The 23,196-nt window shown below is 51.8% G+C and overlaps 1 protein-coding gene across 4 annotated transcripts in view; it reads left to right on the forward strand.

The window, feature by feature from the left end:
- STK10 (serine/threonine kinase 10) overlaps window positions 1-23,196 on the forward strand; it is a 53,318-nt gene that overhangs the window by 20,078 nt on the left and 10,044 nt on the right. For 2 of the 4 annotated variants that reach the window (XM_075102415.1, XM_075102417.1), the window contains 8 exons: window positions 10,981-11,029; window positions 13,387-13,536; window positions 14,955-15,027; window positions 15,758-15,952; window positions 17,014-17,095; window positions 18,163-18,297; window positions 19,041-19,610; window positions 22,585-22,715. In XM_075102415.1, coding sequence (XP_074958516.1) covers window positions 10,981-11,029; window positions 13,387-13,536; window positions 14,955-15,027; window positions 15,758-15,952; window positions 17,014-17,095; window positions 18,163-18,297; window positions 19,041-19,610; window positions 22,585-22,715 — 1,385 coding nt within the window. Of the gene's footprint in view, window positions 1-10,606; window positions 10,698-10,980; window positions 11,030-13,386; window positions 13,537-14,954; window positions 15,028-15,757; window positions 15,953-17,013; window positions 17,096-18,162; window positions 18,298-19,040; window positions 19,611-22,584; window positions 22,716-23,196 lie in introns of those variants that run through there. The other 2 variants (XM_075102416.1, XM_075102418.1) reach the window with 2 other exon arrangements.

Raw genomic sequence — 23,196 nt, forward strand, 5'->3', positions numbered from 1 at the left:
TGAGTGGCCTCTAAATGATGATTAACTTGGTGAGAGGAGGGGGATCCCAGTCATAGCCCTCAAAGCAACAAAGGCTTTGTCCTGTGCGCAGGCAGGGACCCGTTCCCTGGGTGTTTTTCTGGTGTCTGTAACAAATGAGATCACTGGCCTTCCTACTGCCATCCCTGCTCCCAGAGTACAATGCTGGGAGCCCAGAGTGTTTGGAGCCAGTTGTGGTCTGGTCCTCAAAGGGAGAGCTCATGAATGAGCCTGTGCATGTTGCAGTTAACCCTTCCCACAGCACTCAGCATCCCAGGTACTGCCACCTGGTCACGGCTGTGCTGACCCTGTCTGTTCTGCATCTAGTAGCTGTTTGCATGTGCCAGCCACGGGTATTCTTTGGATTCTCATCCCCCTGGGAGGCTGGTTAGCAAGTTGTGATGGTGAATTCAAAAGGGTTAGATATCAGCCCTTGTTAAAAGAAACTAAATCCCCTGTGTGATTCTAGCAAGGTGAAGGATACTTTTTGCAACATTCAAAACCATTTGGTTAGCCTAAAAGGAGTTTTGATTTGTACCGCCAAAATTTCAGTAGGAATGGGATTTTTTTCTGCCAACCTGGAGGGGAGGGGTTGTTCAAGGAGATATTTTGTCATCTCAGAATGATTTAGATGTGAAAAACTCATCCCTGGTCTCGCTATGATCAGCAGGGAGCTCTGCATTTCAAGAGGAGTATGCAGTGTTATCTGACTTTGTCCTTGATAAAGTTTTCCTGCTCTGAAATTCTGTAAGCCTTGGGTTTCTTCACTTGCTGCCCTGCATCTTCCTCCCCTCACTGGTTATGGGGACAGATTTTTTTTTTTTTAAATTTCAAATATTTTTCTCTGTAGGTTATTTTGTTCAGAAAAGGGAGGAGAAAAGGTTTATTATATTTAAAGTCTCTGAATAGTATCCTTGTCTGTAAGGGAAAATTGGCAAGCTTGGAGCCCTCTCTTACAGAGAGCTAATTATTTCGCTTCCACCTACAGCATGCTTGCCATGTCAGATAAGCTGTTGACATTTGTGCTCTGCTGTGGCAGCAGAGGCTTCTAGTGGCTTCTGTATTGTTCTATGGCCTCTGCAGTGTGTGCTGAGGGCTGGTGGCAGCTGGAGGGGAGTGCGGACCTGGTGGCTTTTGTGGGTACTGGTGGTCCTTCGGGTCCCCTTTTGTGTTGGCGGCACACTGGCCTCGTGGGCTCTAGAAGTGAGTTTGGGAAGGATGGCATGTGTCCTCAGCGCGTAGCAGGCTGCTCTAGTGACTTGCCCTGTCTTCAGCCCCCAGCAAGTAGCCAGAGCAGCTCAGCCTTGCTTTGAATCAGCACATCTGGCGTATGAGCAATGCTGGCATAATCTGTTTGCAGCTTTCTTCCAGCACTTTGGCATGTGCTGGGTGAAAAGCTTTGGGCAGGAGGGTGCTGGGGAAAGTGCCAAGTTAAGTGGGCATAGGAATGTTATCCACCTCCTCCCTCTTCTCCATAATGTAAACTTAATCCTTGGACTTCAGTTGGAGCAGGGCAGGCTGGCTGAGATAATGAGGAGACTCAACAAGTTTGCAAACAAAACTTCACCAGTCAGCACGGTCCTTGATTTTAAAGGAGAGAGTAGATCTGAACAAATGCTATTTAAAAATCAAGGTGGTGCTCCCCAAAACCAATCCCTGTGGTCCTGCATGCCCCTCTGCTATGGGGGGAAGAGGGGAGCTGCTCCTGTGGAGGGCTGATCTGGCGTTGTTTGTCTCACCTCCTCTTGTAGCCAGCAGGACAGCATAACTTCGCTGTTAACCACCAGAACTTGGGTTCAGATGTCAAACAGACGGAGTAAAGCACGTGCCCCTTGACTGTGACTAAATTTGGTTTCTGTGCCTAAATATATCACTGTGTTCTTTCCACCAGCGAAGAACAACTCTGTCCTCTGGGGTTTGTGTCGCCTGGAAGCTGAAGCCCCTTTCTCAGTTCTGGGTGGTAGAAGTGTGTCCAGAGTTTTTGCTGGAGCCATGAGGATGGGCTCAGCCCATCAGACCAGGGAATCTGATGGGCTTGGAGGGGCAGGGGACAGAGCTGCAAGGGGTGGCTCTCCACCCCGTGGTCAGATGTTTGGAGGGTCTGGGTGGAAGCCCCAGCAGATAAGTAGGGCTGGATACAAGGTGTTCATGGGGAAAGCACCTGGCATCCCTGTGTGTCCAGGCCGCAGCTGGGCTGCAGAGGTGGTGCTGGTGTCTCAGGGTACATGTGGAAGTTGCCGTCTGTGTCCTAGGTGGCTGCTCCACATGTGGGACTGGCCTTTGCCTGTGTGCCTCTGGCAAGGAGTGGTCTCAGGGTGGAGCTTGAGGTCTGGATCCTTCATTTATCTGAACAGCTTTTGGGCAAATGACCATCTATTTTCTTTGTGCTGCACTTCATATTCACTGCAGCCAGCATTTCTGGGCCAGGGGCATCCCCTCCATGGGTTTTGTGCAGATCTTAGCCATCCCTCCAGATGCTCCTGACCTTGCCTGAGTCCTCTCAGTGCTACAGCCACAGAGTTTGAGAACAGAACCAGCTGTTGCCTCTGTCCTTTATTTTCCATGGCATGTGTATTACAGGGCTGAGCAGTAGTATGGGACAGCCACCAGCAAGCTGTTGGGTGGCTTTGATACTGAAGAACTGGATAGGAAAACTGGTGTTCAGCAGCTGATGAATGACCATCACTGGCAGCAGGATAGGAGACTTTCTGCTCGTCTGGTTCTTCTAGAACCAGGACTTAGGGCTGCAGCAAGATGCTTTTCTGGACTTGCTCAGTCTTCTCTTCCTACAAGTCAAGACTAAAAGCCCTAGAGACCATCTGGGCTCTCGGCTTCCCACCGCTCTTCCAGGGCTTGGGAAGGAGTCTGTCTCACCCATGGTGTGTGATCCAAATGCTAGGAGGACAGACCTGCCTCGCCATGACTCCTCCACACCCCATCGCAGGCGGGGAGGTCTAGACCATTTCCTCCTGCCCTTCCTGCCTTCTCCCTGCTGCCTGCAATGTCAGTGGAGTCATCCTGTGCTAAGATGCCACAGTGCCTGCATAGGTTGTGTGAGGGGCCTCCAGGAGCCCAGTCCTGCCTGGGGCTGAGTAGGGAGACTCTGTCCCACACCCAACAAGGAAATGTTTTGGGTGGATTGGAGGGTGCACATGGGGTGCTGCTCCCAAGGTGGACTCCTCCTGTGCTGCTGGGGGGATGCGAGGTCTTGTCTGCCACTGGTGCCCTGGGACCCCTCCCACGTGTTTGCTGTGCAGGGGTAGAGGAGAGGAAGGAAAGCACCGCAGGCTGTGGCTCCCTTTCTGACTGCAGAAGGGTGGCACCGAGTTTCATGACTGAAGCCTTCGCCCTTGTAGGCGTGGTGCAGGGAGCTTGGCGAGCTGTCTCCACGAGCAGGGCTGGGGGCTGTGCGGGAGGAACTGACCTGCTGCACGTCCCCGGCCTGTGCCCCACTAGAGGGGCAGCAGCGGGAGCTGGTGGGGAGAGGGGAAGGGCTCTGCAGCTGCAAGGCAACGGCTGTTACTCAATGCAGCGGTCTGTTGAAATTCAGGCAGTTGTACATGCCTTGTGGTTTTCGCCCGAGGTGGTGCTGCCTCAGAGTGCCACCTCGTCTGTCTTCTCGCCTCCCAGCCACCAGTTTCACTGTGGTGGGAGGAAGATCCAGACATCCCCCTTTGGGCAATCCCCTTACAGAAAAAGCAGGGCCTGTTCTCTTGCTGTAGCCTAAAAAGAAGCTTTGTAAAAGTCACCATAGCAGGGTTTCTGTCTCCCTTCCCTCCTGCACCCCAGCTTAAGTGGGGTCCTCTTGCTCCCCTGCACTGGGGCTTGTCATGAGGCTGAGCAAGCTGGTGGCTCCCACGTGAGGCAGCTTCGGAAGCAGTGTCCATCGCCTGGATGCACTGGGAGGCAGGGTGGGCTTCGGCTCGTACATCACTGACTCAGCAGATCAGCTCAGTGGGCAGGGTGACTGCAGTGGCAGGCAGCGTGGGGGACACCAACGCTGTGCCTGGGGGCATCGAGGTGTTGTAGGTGGGAGTCCCTGTTAACTGTTCTGCACCATCCTCCCCACCCACTGTTCACGTCGAGCAGCTCATCTCTCAGCACCACCAGGAGAGCCTGGAGGCAGCCAGGGCCCCCGACTTACACCAGCTCTCTCTCTTCTCTTTCCCTTTGTTGCATTTTTGCTGAATGTGAAGGATTTCTCTTCCCCACCCTGCAGTGCTCTCTCTGAATCACAGAAGCGGTTGCTGTTTGCTGCATTTCTTCTGCTTTTCCTGTAAGTGGGTGGTCAATGCCAGGAAAGCCCTACTCTCCCCACTGCAGTACCAATACAGTTACACCTGCCCCTGGCTCCTTCCTCCTGCCTCTCCCTCCAGGGGCTGCACCTGGGCAACAGCTCAGGGATCTACTGCCGTTCTCCCACTGCAGTGTCCCTGAAATGGCAGCGCCACATAGGGAAGGAGCAAAACCTCTGATGGTGAGCGTGGCTGAGGCCAGCTGTGGCACACCCCACTTCTCTATGCCATGCTCAAACTTGTAGCACACAGAGATGGAAGTGACTGCTGCTAATGGCAGCATCCCCCTAGGAGCTTTGTGCCAACGCAGCATCCTGGAGAGAGGGAGGTGGAAGGGGGCAAGGAGGGAACCTGGGAAGCATTCCCCTTCACCAGCTTGGTCTATAAATGGAGCACAGTTTACCACATTTACCTTTCTGATGTCCTCAGTCCCTCCATACCAATACAAGGCAGGAGAGCTGGTGGCTGTACTGGAGGCTGCTTTCTGCCATGGGTGGCAAGGACACCTCTGAGTTGCCCCACGAATGTGGCAAAACCATGAGGCTGTGTGTGGGGGCGATGGAGGCTGCTGCAGCAGCAGGATGCTGCGGGTTACCTTCTCCCCAGCAGCAGGCACCTTTTTAGACAAACAAATTGAAACACTGCTGCAGATTAGGAGAGGAAATTACTGAACTACATCAGTTCTGAAGCAGTTTCTGGGCCAGGCAGAGTGGATCTGGAGGCAGATGGGTCCTGGGGACATAGTGCCCACTGGTGCTGATGCTCAGGGCTTGGTGGGAAGGGAGGTGGCTGGGTGGCTGCAGCACTTAGCATGGCGTGCACCCATGTAGTAATAGCCTCGGTGCTCTGGAGCACCACTGACTCCAAAGCAATTGGCCTATTCAACATGTAACTGCAAAAGCAGCAAAGTCACAGGAAAAGCCTGCAGGCGCCAGCCACCTCCGGTGACTTGGGAGTGACTGGGCTGCCAGCCAAGGACTCCTCCATCCTAAGGGGCCCTGGTGGCCTCCCTGTGCAGCCTGCCGTGCTCGTGGGAAATGCCTGGCTGCCCAGGCCCGTCACTGCCGAGACAAGCTGCCCCCAACTTTCCCAGCTGGTGGCTTTTTTCTCTTTTTCTTTTTTTTGTTCTCCCTTTCTGACTGGAAGAGGCATTTCTCCAGTGCTGCTGCAGGGGGAACAGTTCATGGGCCTCTGCCCTCTCACATGCCAATCAGATGAGTAACGCTGAGCTAGGGTGTGTCCTCTCCTCTTAACTGGGCTTCAGTTGCAAACCTCAGTTCAGGGACATCAGCTGTTCCACACTCTGCAGTGTTCGGGTGTTTGGTAAAAGTACCTTTCAAGATAAGCTTTTTTTAAATTCCTTTTTTTTTAAAAAAAAAAAAAGTTGTAGAAAATTCTGGGAGTTCAAACACACCCGAGAGGCAGGACCAGTCCTACCAAAAGTGGAAGGAATGAGCAGGCTCTCAGTCCTACCCGGGAGGACTTCAGTACCTGGGCAGGAGATGCCGCTCCTGGTTTGTCAGACCCAGAAACTGCACTGGGCTTTGATCCATCCTAGGTTTGTTTTCTGGGTTGGTGTCCCTCCAGCCCTCACCTGGTGTAAAGTGTTGGAGGGATTCTCCTGGCACAGTGTCCTATCTGCTGCCTTGAACTGCAATGTCATATAATGCTTTTTCATAACACATACTGCCCCCTCACTCAGGTACAACTTGAAGAACTGTGTCTTTAAAGAGCACTTAATTTAAGCTATAGCTGTTCATACATATGTACGTATATTTATTCTCCTGGGCAATACCAGGCTTACTTGACCCTGCTTTCTCTCCTCCCAGGCAGTCACTTTATTACTCGAGCAGCCCAGAAAATGGCTCCAACCCCTCTGCGTACTCTGCTGTCACTTGGGCTGCAAAATGCTTCCAGGTCCTGTTGTGCCCTAAAGGCAGGATTAGGATGAGCCACAGGAGAAATCAAGGTCACCAGCAAAGCCCTTTAACTTGTATTGGACTTTTGCTTTCAAATTTTATTTTTAAATTTAAATTTTGCCTGTGCAAAAGGTTCTTGAAAGGGAAAGATTATGTAGGTTTTGCATGCAGACCTCTTCATTCATGCTGTTTCACTTAAAGATATAGGAGAGGACGGCCCATTTTATTTCAAAACAGCAGCATTCAAACTGTGGTATGAAGGTTTGAGAAGTAGTAAGAATGGGTTCTTTTCTCTGTCTATCAACAGGTTGCCCAAATCTGTTCCTGTGCATGCAGCTCATACATCCCTGTCAAGCTGCGAACGAGGGGTAGCTGGCTTTCTTGGCCATGGTGTTGGAGCCGGGACCGTGGGGCTCTGGCTGGGCTGGAAGGCAACCATCAGTTGTGTTGCTCAGACGGCTTGGTGACAGGAGCTAACAGTGAATTTTGCATGTGCCTGCGAGGTGTAGTTGCAGTTGCTTGTGGACTGAAAACTAAAATGCTGACAGTGCCTAATCCCCAGGATTTATAATGGGTTTGAGGAGACAACAGGAGGAAGAGCTGCTGTGCGTCTCCCGGCCCTGGCAGCCAAGGGGGGGCTGGGCAACCTTTGCAAGGAAGTCCCTGAATTTTTTGTGTGGAGGAAGTTGTTATAAACAGGATGTTTGTTCCAGCCCTGTTCCAGGCTGCTTGACACAGACACCACAGCAGGTGCTCAGAGACCCCTCACCCAGACCCTAGGCCAGGGGAGATGGAGATGGAGGTGTGGGTGCACCCCCCAGGTCTAATTAGAGCAATGGAGTCGCTTTCAGGATGTCAGCATAGAGGCAGAGACCCCCACAGGTCTCATATCTCTGGTTCATGAGACCGCAGGAGCTGGTTCTGTGACTGGGTTTGTGAAACCTCTGTTTTGTGGTGCTGCTGTGGCTCCGCAGTGAGCCCCGTGCTGGGTCCCAGGTCTTGCAGGTCGTGGGGGGATTGCTGGGGCTGGCCAAGCCCAGCACAGGCAGCAGCGCAGTGCAGCACTGAGAGCTGAAATGCGGTGCTGAGATTGTCACTGTCACTAGAGTGGTTACTGCTCCAGTGGTGGCTTGGGTTCCCCTCAGTAAAGGAGTAGTCAGCCCATATATCAAAGCACATGGAAAGATTCCTAAGCAAGGAGTTAAACTCTTTGCAGCCCTCGGGTAAATCACCAGCCTCCTGGCTGCACAGATGCACAGGCTCTTGTCAACAGTTCTCTTCTAGGATCCTCCCAGCTTGTTCCTCATTGCGGCCAGAGCAGCAGGCTGCCCACCCTGGGGTGTCAGCAACTGCCCGTCTGTCCCTCTCCTTGCTGCGGGTCTGGGAGGGGTGCCTGTGCAACCTCTGCTCTCCACAAGCTTCCTGCATCCGCCAGCTCACACACAGAGAAAGCTGTGTGCTGCTGCCACTGGGTCTGCCTCCCTACCTGCTTCAATGGTAAAACATTTTTCAGGCTGGCCCTGTTCCTGGAAGGAAGTGTGCGTGGTGTATGAGCTATGGGACTGCCAGCTGCATTTATTTAAATCAGGTTTTCTGGGATGAAACCAGCCCATTAAGTTTTTGAATGTTCAGACTATCTGGCCACACCCATAGTTATTCTTTGGCATCATCTCTGCCCTTGTTGAAAATGTATATTTTTAAGTTTTCCATATTTCTCATATTCCCAGTGCCTGGCTTGCAGCCTGCTGTGCCTGCATAATTTTACACGGTCATGCTGGTTCAGATGGACTGATTTCCCTAATTTTCTCATCGCTAGACTGCAAACCAGAATGAAACTTTGAGATTAAATGCATCCCACACTGATCAAGAGGAGGGTGCATTGGGCTTGGCCCTTCCCCATTTAAAAGCTCAGAGTGTGTGACCAGAGCACATTTTGGTTGTGCCAGCTGTGCCCCTGGTAGGAAGCCTTAGCACAGCATCTGCCCCAGGGGGGACTGCATTGTGCTCCCGGGGGCTCTGCTGACTGGGGTGGCTGTGGCTCTCACCCAGCCAGCTGCCCTCTGTATCTGTCCTCCACTCCTCCTCCCTCTCCCTCCCCCCCGGCCCCCCCAAATTAAAATTAGGTTTCTTAATTTGGAGGCTCTGTAAGAAGAGCTATGTGAGATGCCAGGGGACTTCATTTAGTTGGGACACCCAAGGAGGCAGAAGCTGTAAAGCTGCTTGCTGAGCAGAAGCAATGAAAGCACCCAGGTCACCTGGATGCCAAAGGCCACATTAGCAGCTGGTTTGGGCTTGGTTGTTTGAAGTTGTGGGACTGTCTAGATTCAAGAGCTGAGCCAGGTAGCACAGACAAGCTTCTCACTAGGTCTCCTCTACTGACTGAACATTAAGAGTGGCTGTTGCTTGAACCTGAAGACCCTCCTCTTTGGGCAGGTGAGTTCCTGAGGTGCCTGGATCAGCAGGATCAGGAAAGGATTGTTCATGTGAGATGAACAAACCCCTGGGCTGTGATTCAGTGATGAGACAGGGTCATTTGTAGGGGCAGGTTGTCTGTCTGCCAGAGCAGCGCAAAGATGCGATACTCCAACTTAAATGGGATCAGGTCTGCACTGTCCTTCTGCAGCTGCTGCAAACCCTGCCCAGGGGCTCAGGTAATGCAGCTAGCAGTCGCTCGCTCTTGGCTGGTCTGGGCTAGTGGCAGGCTGGATGGTCTGGCAGAGGGCAGGCCCCATCGGCAGGGTTGTGGTACCATTGTGCAGAGGTGTCATTACTGGGCTGGCTGTGCCAGCAGAGCCCCATACATCACCTCAGCCTCCCAGAGTGAGGGAAAGCTCTTGTCTTCTCAGCAGATTGGTGTTGGTGTGGGCTTGTTTCAGGTTTGCTTCTGGCACTTTGGGCTCTGAGGAGCCCAGGAAGGGCTGGTGTCCACTGGTGGTGTTATTCTGCTCTGAGGAACACAATGAGGAATGCTATAAAAATAAGTGGTTGAAATGAGCCTCTTAGAGCTGTGTTTGGGTGATGATGGGGCACAGGCGTCCAGTGGGGATCTCTGTGCCTGGAGAGACTCTGGCAGGAGGCAATTCTTGCCTTGCCATTTGCTGGTGAAGCTGCTGATGCAGTGCTTCAAGGTATAAAGTCAAGAAAGAAAAAAGTGTGTTGATATGGCCCATCTGTGGGAGGGCTCTGCTGGCCCACTGGCTTCTTCTCTGCCAGGGTCCCACTCAGCTCCAAGGCAGCGCAGATTTGTTCTCCTGGTTTGTGAATGGCTTGAATTGTCTTTCCAATTGCTTCTCTCTATCTGCCTGCTTCAAATGCTTTCCCAGCCCTGGCCTCTGGTTATTCTTCTCTGCTTCCTCCAGCGGTGCCTGTGTCACGCTGCCCAACCTGCCTGGGCTTCTTTTCTCAGCATTGTCTCCCCTCCACCTCTTGGACCTGAGCCGATTCTCACAGAGCAATTCGAGGTTTGCTGTGTCCCAGCACCTGATCCTGCTCCCCCTTCTCCTCCAAAACAAAGCAGTTGTGTTGTCCACCACAGTCTAGGTCGATAATAGTGTTTCCCATGTCAATGTGTAGGAACTACAGGGCAAAAGGGTAAGATGTGCCTCACCTGGAGCTGCAGGATTAGACCATGGGGAGGAGGGAGCTTGAACCTTTTCCCTTCAGCTCCTGGTCCAGTGCTTAGAGCTGCATTAAATAGCATGACCTCCACATGAAGGGCTTAGAGAGCCGCATTGGTAAACACTGACTTTGGTTTGTTCAGTCATTGTCCTCAAAATAAACTCTGGCATTTCACCTCTCCGATATGTTGTGCTGTGTTGCCTTGACAAGGAGAAGAGCTTGTCAGGGAGGTGAAGCATCTCTTGTCCCTCATAACCCCTGGCTGCTTGAAATTCTAATCTGTTTACCTGAGCAGCCTTGTCTGCCCTGAAGGCGAGCAGCGAGCTGGATCTGGCACCAAGCCCAACTCCCCCGGGAGCGGCTCTGGCTGAGTTTGTGCAGAGGTGAGGGGGAAGAGTACCTGTATCCCTGGGATACCAGCAAAGGGCCCACCCAGTAGGTACTGCCCACCCTGTGGGGGGACAGCAGGGACCAGGCAACCAGGTCTGGGGGACTGGCAGGACTCTGCACACATCCCTGGGAGAAAACCAGCAACAATCTGGTGAATGTACTCAATCTCTTTATTGACAGATTTTCCCCTCAAATTGCTCAAAATCAAGAGAGCAATGAACTACTGGGCAATGGGGGAGGGGAAAAAAAAAAGTAATAATGTAAAGACCCAACAGCCCTCCCCATCTCTCATTTGCCAAAGAAAATCCTGCCATGTCAGCTCCCAACTATGACAGCTATCTCATCCTGTTGGCAAGGCCCCTCTCTGGAGCAGCCCTCGCTCCAAAATGCAATGGGAAAAGATGTAAATGGAGAAGGAAGCTGGAGCTGAAGCTGGCTGCTCGGGGTGGGTGTCCAGGTACGGGGCCAGGCGTGACTGCTGGGGGTGTCTGTGGGCCTGGCGATGGGGATGGTCCTTCCAAGATGGCTGCTGCAGGCAATGTGCAGAATCTGTCCCTGAGGCTTGGGTGCTGGGGATGTGGCCTGGGGAGCACCGAAGCCTCTTCATCCCTGTGTGGGGCAGAGGGGCACCTTTGCCATGTGGGGAAACAAAACCAAATGCTTTTGTCTCTTCCTTACTTGGTGGGCTTTGCTCAGTGAGACACGGACCTGACTTTAATTCCTCTCTCTTTGTTTCCTAGATCATGATCGAGTTCTGCCCAGGTGGGGCAGTGGATGCCATCATGCTGGGTGAGTGCAGCTTGTGGTGCCGGGCTCTTCTCCATGCTTGAGGCAATGCCCACAAGGCGTTTCCAGCCTTCTGGCATGCTCTCAGGGGCAGCTTTTAAACAGACTGCAGACATGGGTACCCCATCTTCTCCAGCTACCATTTCTCTCCCATGAGTTTGCCTATTTTCATACCCAGAGCAGAAGGTGTGGCAGCCCCGGGGTGTTTCCTCAGCTACTTTGATGTCGTTTTGTGATTCAAATGCTGCTAAGATCAGCAGATCACAATGCATGCGGTGAAGGGAGAGTCGCTGGAGGGGAAAGATGGCTTTAAATATTTATCTGCCTGAGGCACCGGGTGCTTGGGATCCTGTTCCCACAGCTTCCCAGGAAGGGCAGCAGTGCTGAGATGTTTAATGTGGGTGCCTGTTGTGATGAATATCCCAGGATCTCCTTGCTGACTTCTCTGTATGGTATCAGTCATCTGGTGAAGCAGCATGAGCATCTGAATAAACTGCAGTCTGCAGTAATTCCAGGAATCTTCCCATTTTTAACTCCTCCCTCCCACACAGAGCTGTGGGACTGGGTGAGTGTGGGTGTTCCCCAAAATTGCCCTGGCTGGTGCCACAGCCCCTCTGTACCAGGGCTGTACAGATGCAGGGGAGGTGATGTCCTCTGCACAAAGTGAACAGTGTTCTGACATCAGCTTGCCTGGAGCCCCTGGGACAGAGCTATGTCTCCACAGGGGTTATTCCCTTTCAGCTCTGATATCTCCAAAGGCGTCACTCTCTTCTTATTTCCAGGAAGACGATGGACCCAAACTTGTCATCTTTGATTCAACCCCTAAAACTTGTGTCTCCGTTAGCGATATTCTTTAAAGCAGGTCCAAATCACTGCAAGTAAAAGTACCTTTACTGAAGTGGTGGATGAAACGATGCCTTACCCCAGAAAACCTTAACAGTGATCCCTGTCTCTTGGGGCACTAAACCGTTCCCTGAGCATTCATGGGGCTGTGTTCATGGCAGTCAGTCTCTGGGGGACATGGGAGCTGGAGTGGGAAGGGGTGCTTAGAAAACCATGAGTAAGTGGCCTGGCTGTAGCGCCATCACCCTTTGAATGAGGGATAGGAGGAGCTGTGGGGTTGGGGCTCAGGAGTGCTCCTAGTATTAGTAAATTCAGAGTTGCTGGATGCTGCCTGTTCCACCTCCCCATCCCCACCAGCAACTGGCATTTACCTTTGAAATCTTTTGTACAAAACTGTGGCTTGCTGCACCTCACTTTTGCCGGATGCTTCAGGGAGAGTGAAAATCATCACCTTCCCCCAGAGCAAGGGAGATCTTGGTGAGGAAGAGAAGGAGGAACAGAGTGGCTGACCCAGCTTCTCTGAACCTGTGGTTAAGATCCTCATTCTGAAGCAGCATTTGTCCCACTTTCTGGGGCCCATCCATCGGCCCCCATCCTGGCCACACAGTTTGGGCTGTCTAAAGCTTGTTCTGGTCTCCGTATGCTCTGCTGTGCTGGAGAGGGGATCTGTACTGCAAGGGCTTGCAGAGGGAGAGAGGGAAGCTCAGATGATGTTAACCATCTGGAGTTTTGATGGTTTGCAGAGCCATTGCCTTGGAAAGCAGCCTTGGATAGCAAAGGTGGCTGGGCAGAGCTGAACAGGGAGGTCGCACCAGTGGTCACATGTCCCCGCAAGCTTCAGAAATAGGGACAGACAGCAGGGTATGAGCTGGTGTGCTGGTACCTGGTGCTATGTGAAAAAACAGCTCAGAGCAGTGGGTAGGGATAATGCTGGTATTTTATTGCTTGTTGCTTTGGGAGGTGGCGTGTCCCTCCTGATATACAGGGGGGTATGCCGCATCTCTGCGGCAGGGGTAGCTCCCTGGGGGATGAGCTGGACATGGAGCTGGGGCTGCACATGGAGCTGCCAAGTGTTCATGCCTGCATTTGACCCTGCTGCAGCCAAGTTCAGCTCCCTCCTCTCTGCAGCATCGTCCCCGTACCAGGTGAGTCCCTGTAGGCAAGCTGGGTCTCATTTCCCAAATCAGCAGGGAATGTGCAGCTCAGACCCCCTTCACAGATGTGCCTGCCTCCCCCTCCTCATCCCCTTTGTCTGCTATTCCTGGTCCAGTCAGCTCAACCGCATGTCTCTGGGAGGGAGGTATAACCCAGCAGCTCCAAGCAAGTGGACGTTGCGGTGCAACTGCTGGCTAAGGGAATAAAATACCATAACAAGCTGATTTGCGTTGGTCTCCTGCTGTTTTGACACAGGGACAGTGGTTTTTAAAAGGTCTGCTGGGTAGCCTGTGCCTTTCTGCTGCTCAGGTGGATCATCACTCAAATCCCTATCCTGTTTAATGCTCTCTCCCTCCCCACAGAGCTGGACCGGGGACTGACTGAACCCCAGATTCAAGTGATTTGCCGCCAGATGTTGGAAGCCCTCCATTACCTCCACTGCAAAAAGATCATCCACCGTGACCTGAAGGCGGGCAATGTGCTTCTCACCCAGGATGGGGACATCAAGCTCGGTGAGCCACCCAGCACAGGAGTACAGCGGGCACTCGCTCAGCTGAGCTTGTTGGGAGAGCAGCTGTGGGCAATGGTGCTCCTTGGAGCCATTTCACACTACACTAACAACAGGCGTGTGCTGCTGGGAGCTGGATGGTAGTGTTCAGCTATGTCCGAGCATGGTGGGGATTAAGGGATGCTCTCTGCCTTCTGCCCTGTCTATGGGACATCAGCTGCTTGTCTGCTGGCTGATGAGCTTAGGCAGGAGGAGGTGGGGGAAAGCTTCATGTAGATTTGGTCTCCCATGAAACAACCATTGAACTGTGTGCTCCACTTAGCCCCCAGCTGGGCACTGAGACTCCCCAAACAGCAGTCGTGCTCAGGCCCTTGATGGACTTTTATGAATTTGTTTAATCCCTCTTTGAACTTTATTTTTATGCTTTTTGGCCTGTTGAGCATCCTGTGCAGGGTGCCAGTTGGCAGGCTGGGAGCTGGAAGAATTCGTCTTATCTCCAGAGCAGGTCTGGTGGTGACAGGGCAAGTTTTGCCAAAGGGTTGCTTTGCCAACTTGCTGTGGGCTTGAGTTAAACTGGTGTCCACGTACCTGCTGAAGGATAAGGAGGTAGCTTTGTCTGTAGGGTCTGGTCAGAAAGGTGCAGAATTCTTTCTGGACCCTGACAAGGGGTGCTGGCACCTGTGGGGAGTTCTTGGGATGTGTCTTGGGATGATGGAGAGCAGCTAGCCTGGGAAGATGGAAACCTTCCAGTGACCATGAGCCCTGCTCTGACATAAGAAATGCTGTGCTGGCTTGGGCAAGGGGTGATGCACAGTCAGGGACACCCTGAGCCTGGGATGCAGATGGATAACAGTTCTTCTGGAGGTCATCAGGGCCATCTCAGAGAGCAACCTGACCTGGAGTAGGCTCAGTACCCTCTGCAGGCCTTACAAATTTGAGCTGGGTTGGGTTGGCTTCAGCAGCTCCTTATAGAAGGGACAAAATCAGGGAAAGGCACCATGCAGTGGCTGCTGTGCATGGGGCTGAAGGGAAGAGAAAGAATGCAACAGCACTTTGGTTTTTCTGTGTAAAAAGAGACTTTTTGCTATGAAACAGAAGTCCTGAAAGTAATCTCCCATGGAGCTGCTTTTGTTTGTTTGTGGAAAAGATCTTGATTTCCTTCTAGATGTGTAGGGTTTGGGTTACAGTGGGGGTGGCTTGTTATGCCCCTGTCTTATTGTACCTGGGAGGGGAAGGTCCCTGGCTGTTGCATACCCAAAAGCAAATTTACTTTCTGATGCTCAGTTTAGAGGAAACAGCATGTTGTACCATGTTCTTGCCTTCAATGTGTGTTTGCTTTTAAATCTGCATTTCAGCCAAATGTGCTAATTCAGAAGGGTCGTTCAGTTTTCCTATGGCATCTAACGTTACTGCTCTTTGTAGCTGACTTTGGAGTGTCTGCCAAAAACATAAAAACCTTGCAGAAGCGAGACTCCTTCATTGGGACCCCTTACTGGTGAGTGGCCTGCTTACTAAGAAATCCCATGTTCATGAGGAGCTTTGCTTTTCTGAAAAATCAGGCTTGCTCAGAAATGGGGAGCTCATGGCCTTTTGGATGTGTTGGGCCATAGTGACTTACTGAGCACGGGTGAGAGGATTTTAAGAAGGAGGCTCGGCCAGTGTTCACACATGCAAAGGTTTCCCTTGCCAGAAGGGAGCTGCGAGCAGCCCTGGTGGTGCAGGAGCAGTGCCTGGTGTCACGGTGACACCTGAGCTGGCCAAGGGGCCACCGTGATCCAGGCTTGGAGGAGTGAGGGCCATGCATATGCTTGCGTGTGTGCATTCACCACTCCCCCTACCCCGGGGAGTGGAGTGGGCTTTGAAGCAGCTCCAACACATGGGAACTACTCCTCACTCCAAAAATGCAATCTCTAAATCACCCGACTTGCTGAAGGAACAGAATCGGCAAGGATTAATTTATTTTCTGAAGCAACATCCGTGCCAGATGTCAATGTCCTGGGGGTTTCTATGGGCTGCCTGGGCTGTCTCGGTTGGTTTGCGGAAGAGGGAGGGGGTTGGACCCCTTAGAAAAGATGCTGCTTCTTCCGAAAACAAGAGCTGGGAGGAAAGGCCATTTTTTGTGCAATGTTGTGGATTATTTAAAGCACTTAATCACTGCTACAAGGCTCACACATGTGGCAGTGGTAATCTGTCCCCATCCCTGCTCCTTGCTCCATCCCTTGCAGGATGGCCCCAGAGGTGGTGATGTGCGAGACCATGAAGGACACTCCGTATGACTACAAGGCGGACATCTGGTCCCTGGGAATCACGCTGATTGAAATGGCCCAGATCGAGCCGCCCCATCACGAGCTCAACCCCATGAGAGTTCTGCTGAAGATTGCCAAGTCTGACCCCCCCACACTCAGCTGCCCTTCCAAATGGTGAGGGCTTTTGGACAGCAGAGTATGCATCTCCCAATTTACACAGTATTTCAAGAGAGAAGAAATAGTCTTTTACAGCAGCATTGTTTAATTTGAGAACCTAATGTAGATTCTAGCTGTATCCTAGGTCCAGCTGGGTGCTAGGGGCCCTGAGAGCACTGCTGGCTGAAGGGAGGCTGCTCAGCGCTGTCTGTGCTGTGACCATGCTGCTGGTGTGCAGGCAGCACGGGGGCAGCTGCTGGCCACCCACAGCTCTGCTGAAGCGAGGGTGATCCCATGGCTGTTTTGAAAACATCCCAGTATGAAAGGCAGATTTTCCTCTAAAGCTGGAGATGACCACAAGCTCCAGAATTTCTTTCCTAGAGTATGGAAAGCCTCTTCTGCATTTAAAAAAATCCAATAGTTAATTGTTTTTTGTTTTTTTTTTTAATCATGACAGAACCCATTGCATGATAGCCAGCAGCATATTATTGTGAAAGCACTAGAGTCACAAGCATTGTAAAGACAATTCAGGTAGCAGGCAGGAGCCTGCTGCTGAAACCCAGCAGGCAGGGTGGGAGCGCTTGCTCTGGAGCAGCTCAGAAGCCAGAATTGGATCAGGGATGCACTCTATCTCAGAGCTGCACTCTGCAGGCTGAGGGTGCCCTCCTATGGGGTTCCTGGTCCTTCACAGCTGTTCTCTCACACTGTGGCTGTGGGAAAGGGCCCAGGAGCATCCTTGTCCACAAGCAGCTCCGCCCCTGGGCTCCCTTTGGAGGATAACTGCTGGTGTCCTCTGCTATCTCTCTGCCTTGGCCCTGGGGCACAGCAGCTCGCGCTCAGTCCTGCTGCCTGTTGGTATCACAGGTAAGGCAAAATCTAGTCCCTCACTTGGTGACGTTGCTGATTCTCTTACAAATAATCATAATAACTGAGCACAGGGTTTCCTATGCTGGGGGTGAAAGAGTGACTGTGGCCAGGTGCCAGCTGGGGCACAACCTGCGAAGGGATTGAGCAGACCCCCTGCAGCGTTCGAGGCCTTTCCCTCTTCTGAGCTTCTTGCCAACGACTGTGTTTTTAAGGTCCCTGCAGTTCAGAGACTTCCTGAAGGTGGCGCTGGACAAGAACCCAGAGACCCGGCCCAGTGCTGCCCAGCTGCTGGAGGTAGGGTCCCGCACCCACCCCTGGGTGGGTGTGCGGCTAGTGTCTCTGTCTGCCTGGGTCTGCGAGTCTCTGAACCGCTGCATCTGTGCAGCCTGATTCTTTCTAAGGAAGGAAACAAAAAAGTGTTGATGGGTCCTAGACTGGTTTCAGATTATTTTTCCCTTGTTTAGAAAGTTCGTAGTACTTTTCAGCCACTAAAATGCTCCAAAGGGGAACAGAAATGTTTTTCTCTTTGGAGCAAACTGCAGAGCCACTATGGACACCAGCTGAAATAGAAATGGCTCCTGTTGCCTAAAAATGCCCATATGGCAGCCAGCTTGGATTATACCTGGTTATCTCAGATTTAAATTTAATTCCTTTCCTTTTCTCCTGTCCCCTTTCAAAATAATATCAAAACCCTGGAAGACTCTCTTCCCCACTGCCTGCACTCTTGCTCTGTAGCACTGGCATGCTGGCTGCATGATTCCCATCCTGCACTGGAGTCAGCAGGAGGAAGCATGCCATGTGCTCTGCACACCCAAGGGACTTCCCAGCCTTTTGCTGAAGCTCAACGCAAATACCCCACTGTATGCACTGAGTGATTTGAGCCTAATTTCAATTAAACCTTTCCCCACACGCTGTTTGCACACAGGGATCCTGCAGACCAGCTCTTGCCCTGCTGCCAGTGGCACCTTGTGGGCTCAGACCTGCACCCCAGAGCTCAGCCCACCTGTGTGAGGTGGGGATGTCTCCTCTGCAGCAAGAGCCCCTTGTTTAAATGAAGCTGGTGCTCTCATTTGGGGGATTTTGACATAAAGCAGCTTTGCAGAGCACCATGCTTTGAGCATCTGTGTGCAGAGCTGGCATTTAACCTGGGCATCATGTTCTTTCTCATACATGCAGCATTTATCTGTAAATTCATTTGAGGGGTTAAGCCTGATGACACTGGCAAGAACCACAACCTTAGGTTTTTGAAATTGTTTAAAAGCAAGAAGTGGTCCTCACCATTATCATCCCTGAATGCTCACTCAGCCACAAGTCCTGGTTTTTGGCCACCTCATGCATGTGCATTGTGCTTGGCTTTTCAGCATCCCTTCGTCAGCAAGGTGACCAGTAACCGAGCCCTGCGTGAGCTAGTCGCTGAGGCCAAGGCTGAGGTGATGGAAGAGATCGAGGACAGTCGGGATGAAGCAGAAGACGACGACTCGTCAGAGTCTGCCTCGGTGAGCACTCCTGGATCAATGCTGGAAAGTTTGTAGGCAAGAACCCAGCAACTTTACTTGGCTCCAGAAGGCTGTTCATGGCTATTGTGGGCCCAATCAGGTGGAGAGGGAAGAAGTTGCTTGGGCAGGGAGAACCTGTTTTTCAGTGGCTGCTAAGGGCATGGAGAAACAATTATGTTGGCAGGTGGCCCAGCTGCCCACTTACAGCAGGGACTTGCAAAAAGTTTGGTTTTTTTTAAAAAAAAAAGAAAAAATAGGCCCTGGTACAGACTAGAGAAGCTGGAGTAAAAGTAGTGCCAGCATGTGGTGCAGTGGTGAGGCACCACCAGCCCTAGGAGGGAGCTGAGCAAACCAGCCCCTTTGAAGGGGACAGCACAGGGCTGCCTGGGCAGCTTTGCTGGGGGAGATGCCCCGACCTCCCTCACCTGTGGCAAAGGACAGTGATTAGTCCACGGTGGAGTTAGCCACAGGAAAAGGGGCTCAATATGCAAACTCCTGGGCTCCCTCAAGAATTTGCAGGTCCTGGAGCTGTTTCCTTCCAGTCAGTGTCCACAGCCCTTGGAACCACATACCTGGAGAAAGATAGGAGTGTCCCAGGGCAGATATCCTAAAAGGGAAGATTTCCTCTTAATAACCCTTTAGCTGTGGGTGGCTTTGCTCTGAAGTGTGAGGACTTGCAGCTCTTGCAGTTGTGTTAAAGCGGTGGTGCGAAACCCAAGACCTTCCCTTTGCTGTCTTTCCAGCCCCTCGGTAAGCACAAGCGGGACCCCTCTGAGGCAAGTCAGCTGAGTTTTGATGGGGAGAAGCCTCCAGACTCCTCCTTGCCCAACACAGTGAATGGCCCTGTGGGGACTGGCAAGGAGACCACAAATGGACAAAGCAATCGAGTGTCAGATGAAGGGATAAGCAGTGACAATGATAAACTGGAGAGCAACCACTCCACAAAATCCCTTGCCAGTTCTGCCTCCTCTGGCCCAGAGGATGGGAGAGCCATCTTGGGCACCCAGGGCCAGCCAGACATCATCTTGCAGCCCGGACGGCTGGGTAACTCAACGGAGGGGAGCAAGCAGCCTAGGCCAGGAAGCAAGGAGCGGAAGAGCATTGGGGAGCGACCAGAGAGCAGCCTCCTGGAGAACTTCACAGAGGAGAGGCTTGCCAATGGGAGCTTGGATCCCCCAGCGCTGTTGCCCAGCAGCCAGTCCAAAGCAGATTCAGATTCTGGCAGCACTTCAGCGTCTGAAAGCATGGACCTCACCATTTCCCTGTCTGCTGACCTGTCCCTCAACAGAGAGAGCGGCTCCATCTCCCTGAAGGTGAGAGTGGTGGGCAGAGGGTGTGGAGAAGGAAGGGCAGCAAATTCCTGTAAAAAGTGCTGAGTTTTTTTCCTTTTTTAGCCAAGCCCCTGAAATTCAGATCCTTTCCTTGAGATGCACATGCGTGCATTGGCCATAGCCCCTTAAACTCCTTTCTGAGAAAGCAGCATGCTGTACTCTGGATCGCATGGCTCTTTGATTACAGGAGCAGAGAGTTGCCCCTAGTCTGCCCTGTGCCTGAAGGTGTGGAGCAGGAAAAGTAGGAAAGGACAGAGGGTCCAGTAATCTTGCTTTAGCACAATGCTGAAGACCACCCAGGTGCCACCCCAGTGCTGTTTGATGAGACAGCTGGAAAGGCTAGCTGCGGTACATGTGATGTGAGCATCCAGGCTTGGAGTTCTGCAAATAAATCTAGGGCCTGCAAGGGGGGAGGAAGCCCATCTCCAGGCAGAGCATTCAATGGTTTGTTTGCCTTGTCTACAGGACACCTGTCCCAGCTGGGCTCAGGGTGGCACAGCACATGGTGCTGGGTTAAGCTGTGCCAAGGGCACGTGGCATGTCCTCAAGTGAAGGAAAAGCTCTTGGTGGAGCTGCTGCAGGTACATGTGTCCTCTGCTGTCCCAGGCCACTGAAATCTAGTGGAAGTCCAATGTTTTGGGCCCCTGAGAAATGTGAAGTTAACTGTGCCACTCACCTGACTACTTCAGAGCAAGAAACTCAAAATGTGATTTCCTGAACTTTATCCATTGCCCTTTACTCTGCTGCTCTTTCCTAGAACACCTAGCCCAATGAGAAAGCTTATTTGGGCTGGTATCTCTCTCAATTTTTCCAACCTGCCATACATCTGGCCTGGTTTGTGTCAGCAGTGCCTTGCATGAAGCCCTCCCAGGCTTCTTGGCATTTGCTAAGGCTTTCTGGAGGCTGGGAATGCTTGTGAGCCAGAGCTGGCCAGGTCAGTGTGGCTTAGGGGAAGAGGCAAAATAACTGGAATGATATTTGCTGAGCCTCAGGAGAAGTGTGTGTGACTTGAGGGGGCAGAGTCATATGTTGCACAAGATCCTTATTCACTTGCCTGCATGAGTGATAGCTTCCCAGCACTGAAATATGCCTGAAAACCATTCTCGGCAAAACTTTCCTTCCCTCCTGTCTCCTGCTGTCAGTGTGAGAGCCAGCATCCCCTGCAGCGAGCCTGCAATCAGTCTGGATCCCTAATGAGGGAATTGTGATGCTCTTGCATAGCGATTTACCCCTTCTCACTGACTTTCCCATGACACCTGGTCTCCTCGAGGCCAGCCAAAGACGAATATGATGCCACACGTGTAATTGTTCTCCCCAGTTGGTCCCCTAGAAGGGGAAAGGAGCTTTTTGGGTTTTACAGGGAGTAAGCCTCAAAGAGTTGGTCATGTTAGATCACAGTTTGAATTGCCCCAGCCAGCGGCAATGCTCAGAACAAACTAAATAGCATCTCTCTGAGCAAGTCCTTCAAGCAGAGCTGTACTCTCGGACTGATGCTGCTAGAGGGCCCTGGGAAAGATTCCCTGCTGACGCCTCTGCTTTGCACAGTGAGCTGGGAGTGTGTGTGTGTGGGTACCAGGCTGTGCTGCTCCCTCCTCAGCCAGGCTCCTTGCCCAGCCTTAGCTTCATGGGGTTAAACTCCCCTGCTTTGCCCTTGCTTGTGTTCCTGGTGCTGCTGGATTGCATGTAGAGGGTGCCAGGCAGGCTGCAGCAAGAGTTGCAAAGGGGCAGCAAAGAGTTAAACCATTTCTGGCTGTAAACATTAACTATAACATGCTTTTTCTCACAGGCTAAACTGCAAAGTTAAGGTGACTCTTTTATTACCAGATTCTTTGTCCAGTTGCTTATATTTTGGTAAAAAAAAATTTAAATATTTTTTAAAAATTACCAACAACTAATTTTGACAAAATTAGTTTAGTCAAAAAGTATCCAGGTCCTTTTTTTTTTTTTTTTTTTTTAAAGAAAGATTAGGGATAAGAAATACACAGGTGGGTTTGGGAGTTTCTCTGGCTCCCCCATTGCTGCAAGCTCTCCAGGGACTTGCTTTGGGCCTTGCAGGCTCACATGAAGATCTTCTGCCATCTTTTATACCTGTAATGGTCATCACCATAAGAGCAAGAAGACTTTAGGAGGCCTTTGCTCATTTTGCCTGTAGAACTGCATCATGATTCAAGTCGTTCATATCCTCTTTTTTTTTTTTTCTTTTTTTTTTTTTTTTCCCAAAAGACCTGAGTCCTTGGACCAGTCCTTCAGCAAGACTTGGGCTGCTGACCCTGCAGAGAGATGCTGACCTGTTGTGGCACTGTTGAGAGAGGACATGGTGCTCCTGGCACTTGTCCCTACCTATGCTAATGAAAGTGAGCCATGGCTGTGCTTGGTGGAGGTCACTGTAAGGGGCTCGGAGCTGGTTGTGATTACCAAAGTATTGTAATGAGGGCCAGAGGGACACGAGCACTGAGCCTGTGGACAGGGCTGGCATGTTTCCCCGTGGCTCCATCTGCAATTGCAGCCTGATGCAGGGGCCTTGCCTGCCTCACACCTACAGGTGTGCAGGGGGTACCTGCGGGTAGATGGCCCAGCATCTCTAAAAGGAAACATTGCAAGCTTCATGTTGTGTGAATTCCTCAGCACTGCAGTTCAGGGGGGTTCCAACACCTCCCATTGCTGTAGTTGGACACAGAGAGGAAGGGTCTTCAGGTGGTGGGTTGCCTCCCCTCCAGGTCAGGTTTCTGCAGGGTGGAAATTACACTGTACTGTGGCATGGGAGCAAAGGCTGTGTGGCTTGAATGGCAGCTCCAAACCTGCTGATTATTTCCCCCCATCCCGATGTGGTTTCCTTGCTTATGTTCTTTGTTAACAACAGCATCAAAATTGCTCTGAGGCTTCCAGCTGTAGCACCCTGTGCAGCAAGCCGGGAGCTGCTTCATGGCCGCCTCCTTTCTTCCCCTGCTGAACTCAGGATTCCCGGATGCACAAGAAGACACTGAAACGCACCCGCAAGTTTGTGGTGGATGGAGTAGAGGTGAGCGTCACCACCTCGAAGATCATCAGCGAGGATGAGAAGAAGGATGAAGAGATGAGATTCCTCAGGCAAGTGGGTCATTGGGATGGTGGGAGGGCATGGTACTGAGATGTGGCAGGGTTTTCTTCTCCATAAACAAATCCAGGAGTGACCTGAAGTCCTCTCATTTTCTGTCTTGCTCCCATTTGGATAGGACATCCATCCAGTGTGGACATCACTTTTTTTTTTAGCCTGTCCTTGGCTGGCAGAGGGTTTGCTGTACTGTGTAAGCTGAGCTCTGTTTGCATGCAGGGGAAAGAAGGATGCATCTTGGGGATAAGATGCAGCAAGGCTGTGACAAGGGGAGCTTGTGCTGTGGCTCTTCCTGTCCTCTGGGGATGACGGAATGACTGAATGTGTCTCCAGGGCTGTAGATGTGCTGGCTCAGTGGATATAAGCACAGAAATCTTCTCAAGATGCTCCTCTTCCTTTTGTTCTTGTACCTCCTCAGACTTCATTAACAGAAAGGCCAAGGGAGTTGTAAACTCCTTGAGCATCACTTAATATTCA

Source organism: Phalacrocorax aristotelis, chromosome 8, assembly GCF_949628215.1.
Source record: "Phalacrocorax aristotelis chromosome 8, bGulAri2.1, whole genome shotgun sequence".
NCBI classification, from domain to species: Eukaryota; Metazoa; Chordata; class Aves; order Suliformes; family Phalacrocoracidae; genus Phalacrocorax; species Phalacrocorax aristotelis.